Source organism: Setaria viridis, chromosome 8 (genome assembly GCF_005286985.2).
Source record: "Setaria viridis chromosome 8, Setaria_viridis_v4.0, whole genome shotgun sequence".
NCBI classification, from domain to species: Eukaryota; Viridiplantae; Streptophyta; class Magnoliopsida; order Poales; family Poaceae; genus Setaria; species Setaria viridis.
In genome coordinates this window covers 34393076-34399069 of record NC_048270.2, presented here as the reverse complement: position 1 = coordinate 34399069, position 5994 = coordinate 34393076, and the positions used below count along the sequence as shown (strand labels likewise).

Below are 5994 nucleotides of genomic sequence, written 5' to 3'. Positions count from 1 at the left end.
TTTTACTTTCAGGGTACTCTTTGATGATGAAGTTGGTGATAACTACGGTTTAGTCGACCACTTGATTTCGTAGTTGCACTAGAACCAATGTCATCTTTTGTGTAAACTAACCAATTGTGCATGCAAGGCAAACCGTGAGCTTAGTTTGGTCAATGCTGATGAAGCACTTGTGAACTGTCAGCTTTTGTAAAAAGAGTTGTCGATTGACCTATAGGCTATGAACGCTCATTGCAGCAATGCACAAATTTATAAGTCAAGTTTAGTTAAGCCATCTTTTATGCTCATCCTTTTGTTGTGTGACGTTCTTGAACAAGTGGATATTTTAGTTTGATGTGAAGGTTCTACATGGTTCTACATGGTGCTGATTTTTACCCTTGATTTTCTACATGGTTCTACATGGATATTTTTACAATTTTGGTGTTTTCTATCACTTGATTTTTACCCTTAATCTCTTCAACCTTTCTGGTGAGTACCACGAGAGATGGGTGGGTACCAGGTTACGTTGGGTAATGGCCATGGATTTATTGATGAGGTTACCGTGAGAGATGGGTTTAATGGAAAGGTTACTGGGCAGGCAGATTAGCCTCACAGTCACAGTGATGGGGAGGTTAGCACGAGCGCAGGAAGGTGATATAGCGGTTAAACACTTGTAGGGGAGAACTAGGAGCAAGGGCCTCTCTCCCTATTGAATGTACTTAGTCGATACGGAGTAGGTTGTATTAGTTTGATACTGATAATTTGTTATGAAACATAAATTCCATCCTTAACTTGCCTACTAAATACAAAAAATTTCAGCAATAACCAAACAAACCGAAATATCTATCTAAACCTAGATGTTGTTTGGTTCTCTAAAACGTAACGTAATTTTATTACAAAGGGTAAGTCTTATTGTTACATCTATTTGTTTGCAACAGTCGATAATCCGCTAACGCGTAATTAGATCCCGAACCAGTACGTGCCCAATACCGCTCCTCAACCACCCTAATAAAAAAAATCTGATTGTAGTACGTGCCGGGGATGCAATAGCGTTACATTAGTAAACCAAATAAAGACAGAATTAGAGTGCAATCTGATTACATTTTCATTTCGAACTAAACAGAGTGACGAAACTTTAACTCCAGGGGCAGGGGACTCCGCTGTAGCCGGCCCAACCCAAGCCTGCACTATCACAAAGCCCACCTCCTTCTTCCCCCACGACTCGTCCCTGTCTCCTCCTCGCACCCGGCCCGTGGGCATTCCACTTCCAGTGCTCTCCTCCCCGCGGCAGCGAGGGCAACTGCTCCGGCGTGACCGACCCTCCCAATCCCTGCTGCCCACGCGCGCAGCCCTCTCCTCGCCGCCACGATGCGGTTTGACCTGGATGGCATGCCGGTTCACTTCCCGTACGCGGTGATCTACCCAGAGTAGCACGCGTACATGGGGGAGCTCAAGCGCGCCATCGATGCACGCGGGCACGCGCTGCTCGAGATGCCCACGGGCACCGGCAAGACGGCGACGCTGATCTCCCTCATCACCTCCTACTCCCTCGCCAACCGGTCCCGCCCGCTCCGCCTCATCTACTGCACACGCACCATGCACGAGATGGAGAAGACCCTCGCCGAGCTCCGCCTCCTCTTTGCCCACCTGCCCCCCGCTGCCTCCCGCTCCCTCCTCGCGCTCGGTCTCTCCTCCCCCAAGAACCTCTGCGTCCACCCGCAGGCGTCCGCCGTCGCGGCCCGGGACTCCGCCGCCTCACGGCCTCCTGGGTCCGCGAGAAGGCCGCCTCCGATCAGACACATCCCTCATGCCGCCAGGGGTGTACACCCTCGCTGACCTCCGCGCACTCGATGAGATTGCTGGAGGCCTAATGGAGATTGCTGCCATCTATGAGGCACTTGGTGATCTTGATGAGGCCCTAAAGCTTCTTCAAAGGGCACTTAAGTTGCTGGAGGACTCACCAGGGCAGTGGAGCACTGTTGCCAGCATTGAGGCACAGATGGGTGTTCTGTACTACATGATAGGGAGGTATGCAGATTCAAGGAACTCATTCGAGAGTGCGGTTGCCAAGTTGAGGGCTAGCGGTGAGAGGAAGTCGGCATTTTTTGGTGTTCTGTTGAACCAGATGGGGCTAGTTTGCGTGCAACTGTTCAAGATAGATGACGCCATGGGAAGGTATGTGTTCATAACACAATCTTGAGCAACCTTGCGAATACTCTTGGTGTATACAGCAACCTTGCGGCAACCTTGCGCAATCTTGCGCAGCTGTTCGAAGAGGCTAGGGCAGTTCTGGAGCATCGCATCCGGATACTCTTGGTGTATACAGCAACCTTGCGGCAATCTATGACGCCATGGGAAGGTATGTGTTCATAACACAATCTTGGGTTCTTTTGCAACCTGCTGTCATCTTATTCAGAGTTCAGTCATACTCATGTCTTGATGTTGAAATTACATATTTAATAAACATCTAGACAATTAGGACGCCTATTTTAAAATTTGTCCCAAATTAAACGCTCGAGGGTCCAAATATCTGCATGCATAGGTGGGTCCCAGCTATTAAAAGAATTACCGAGGATCTGAGCCAAACTGCCAGCTTGAGACGTTTCACGTTTGTTGCTTGGGAGTATAATAAAAAAATTAAAAGCTGAAAGGTCCTTGGAGCTTCTGGATCGCTCGTTCTATTTCTTATAATAAAAAAGGCCAAGCTGAATCATCGACCACCACTCAGGTGTTTGAAACACATTCGAACTTTAGCATCTGTCACATTAGATGTTTGATACTAATTATAAGTATTAAACATAGTCTAAGTACAAAATAAATTGTGCAGATGGAGTCTAATTCGCGAGACGAATCTATTAAGCCTAATTAGTCCATGATTTGACAATGTGTTGCTACAGTAACCATTTGCTAATGATGAATTAATTAGCCTTATTAGATTCGTCTCACGAATTAGACTCCATTTGTGCAATTAGTTTTGCAATTAGCTCATGTTTAGTCCTAATTAGCATCTGAACATTCGACGTGACCCTGCTAAAATTTAGCATCTCATATCCAAACACCCCCTCATTCGCATCGCCACCGTAGCTTCCGCACCGGCACCGCTCGCTCAGGTTCGCATCACCGGCGCCTCGCTTCTGCTGCTCGCATCCAGCGCCCCACCACCGGCGACGCCTCAGCGCCCCCCTCCTGCGCGTGTTCCAGATCTTCTCCTCACCCCACGACCCGTGCACGTTCCCTTCGCTCCATCCCCATCCAGTGCTCCTCCACCTCTCTGTCATGGCTGGCGGCGGTAGGGGCCCACGGCGTCGCAACTGGATCTGCCGGTGTTGTGGGGGCTCAAAGCTAGGCGGCCGCGCTCGAGGGAACGACGACATTGTCGTTAAGCTTGGCAGCCGCAACTGTGGAGAGTGGATCTGTGTGCGCGGGCACCCAGTCAGATGGGTGGGTTGCATGTGCGTGGATGCCAACGGTGACGTCTACGTCCCCGATTCCGAGGATGAAGAGTCCGGCATGGAGATGGAGTGGGGTGCCAAAGAGGTGGCCGATTTGGGCGCTGCCTCGGTCACGATGGGTGGTGTGCAGATGGCCGATGGAGTCGTGGGGGATGGCGTCGATGTGGCAGCTGAGAGCGTCGCCATGGACGCCGTCGAGGTTGCGGCCAAGGGGGGTGCTGCTGATGGTGTCGAGCTTCCAGTGGATTCAGCCACTGCCGAGGAGATGCACCCGGAGCTGGCTGCACGCCTGAAGATGTTGCTTGCCCACATGGATCCAATCTTCCATGACGTCTTCGTCAGCATGTACAAAGTTATGGGACCTGCTTTCTTCAACCTGTAGTTCATTTGCTGTTGCTTGACGTGTGATAATGAAATGATATTGATGTGGGATCATGGGCATCTACTGATTATATTTAGAATATGCCGACTGTAAGCTACTGCAGGTTGTACGATGAAGTTGTAATGATATGTTTAGACCTTCCATGTACTAATTATTTTAGATTAGCTTAACTCATGAGTTAACTTTCTAGTACAGTAGATAGATCTGCTTGTATTTTTTTGCGGCCACAATTCTTACGCCTTCTTGATCTAACATCCATCGGTATTCCTTGTGCACGACACTCCTTCACTCTCCGCCAAATACGCTGCACTTGATACCTACTAACCTGTAACATTTAAAGCAACTCTCGTTGTGGTGTTCTTTTTAATTTTCCATGCACACTTTTCTCAAGCAATGCTGCATAAATTGCATGCCTTTGAGCTTCTGTCAAGTTTCTAGACTGATGTGCAATGTTTTCATTTGCACGGTAATGTTCAAAATCCGAGTCCTCGAATTCATCTTCATGAGAGGCTATGTCTACAGCATCAGTGTACTCCATCATGTCTACGGAAAAAAAAGACTATGGTTAGTATATACTCCTATTTTTCCTTCTCAAGATATGCACTGTTATTGCCTGTTTTTTCAAGGATGAAGTTTGTTTATTGATTTCATTGCTAGAAGCATAACCTTCCCAGTCCAAATAAAGGTTATCAATGTGCATAGTTGTAAAACTATCACCTTCCCAGTTAATCTCTTGCATGGTTGCTCTTCTGGCAATGACTATTTATGTCCTAGGAATTATATTGTAAACTACTATTTTGACATGGTGCCCATGGCAATAGCAAACCTTGACGAACTGATGTAATTAAGAGAACACCTTACCTTCATTTGGTTGTTGCAGCTCAGAAGCATCAAGATTGAGATCGATTCCATGCACAAGAAGCTGTTCATCTTCATGGAGAAGGTTTGACTGAGCTTCTTGGGGCCAATGAACTTGATCATCTTCTAGGCCATGGACATCATCTTTCTGGAGATGATGGATTTCATCTTGTTGCTCATCTGGTGGTTCTTCATTTAGATTAGGTAAGGGAAGTTCATCTCCTTCATCTGATCTGGTAGTGTGTTTAGATCAATGGCCATGTCTGATGATGGAGTGGATTGCAGGTTGGAGTGGATGTCTCTCGTGCATGTTCGTCTCGCAAATTAGTCTCCATCTGTGCAATTAGTTTTGTAATTAGTCTATATTTAATATCCTAGTTAAAACAAATTTGCAAATTTGGTGGCTAACGGCCGGAAATACGTAACCAAATCTGGTAAAGTCTTTTCATTTCGATCCGCATGCAAAACCGATGAGGAGTGTAACTCGTGACAGCCGTGGCGGCGACCTCATGCAATCAGCTCAACCAATCCCCCCAGCGTCGTCCTCTCGAAAAGCCCGGCCGGCCGAGTCCCGGCCCGTTCCCAAGTGTGAAACATGCATGCATCAAAGCCTGTCCGGATTTAACCGCGGCGCTCTGCTCCGGGCCCGGATACGGAGAGCAACTTGTGACGCGCGTGCGCCCCACACGATGAGGCACACCGTTCGTGTCGCGTACAATGACGCCGGCACAGTAGCGCGCGGCGTGGTCCGCGGACCGTGGGTGACGGGCCCCGGCCACGGCCAGGCGCCGCGTCATGCACGAACGGGGCTACAGCGGCGGCGGGGCGGGCGCGTACGGTATCGGCGAGCAGCCGAGCACGCACGCAGATCAAGCCCAGGAGGCCAGGACAAAAGCACCCACCCAACCCACGCAGATCTCTCTAGCAGTAGCAGGTTGCTGTTCGCACGTACTACGGACTACGGCTCATATCACGACGTGGTCCGCGCGCGATCGGACGGGAATACGAGATCATGAGCCGTCGCGGTCTTTGGACCAACACGCGGGAGCAGGGGGCGTTCACTCAGCTAGCTAGCTTCGCAGTGCCGGCGTCGGCGAGAGGCCACCACGCACGGAATGCACGACCGGAACCACTGTACTTGGACCCCCGACCGTCCCGCGCGGCGACCCTCCCGGTCCCGGCGGCCGGCGGGAGATGCGCAAGCTGCAAGCGCCGAGCATGCACATGGCACGCGCGCGGCCGCGACGGCGACCCGACCAGCAGGTGTGCACCGCGAGCTCGACGGCCACGCATATATCGTGTCGCGCGTGGCGCGCGGAAGATGCA

At 50.1% G+C, this 5994-nt stretch overlaps 1 protein-coding gene across 1 annotated transcript; it reads left to right on the top strand.

The window, feature by feature from the left end:
* Positions 1-1060: 1060 nt before the first annotated feature.
* On the top strand, positions 1061-5135 carry LOC117833691 (general transcription and DNA repair factor IIH helicase subunit XPD-like). The gene is made up of 2 exons (XM_072295608.1): positions 1061-4374; positions 4691-5135. The coding sequence occupies exon 1, from the start codon at positions 1417-1419 to the stop codon at positions 1810-1812; it is 396 nt and encodes a 131-aa protein (XP_072151709.1). The 5' UTR covers positions 1061-1416; the 3' UTR covers positions 1813-4374; positions 4691-5135.
* The last annotated feature ends 859 nt before the right edge of the window (positions 5136-5994 follow it).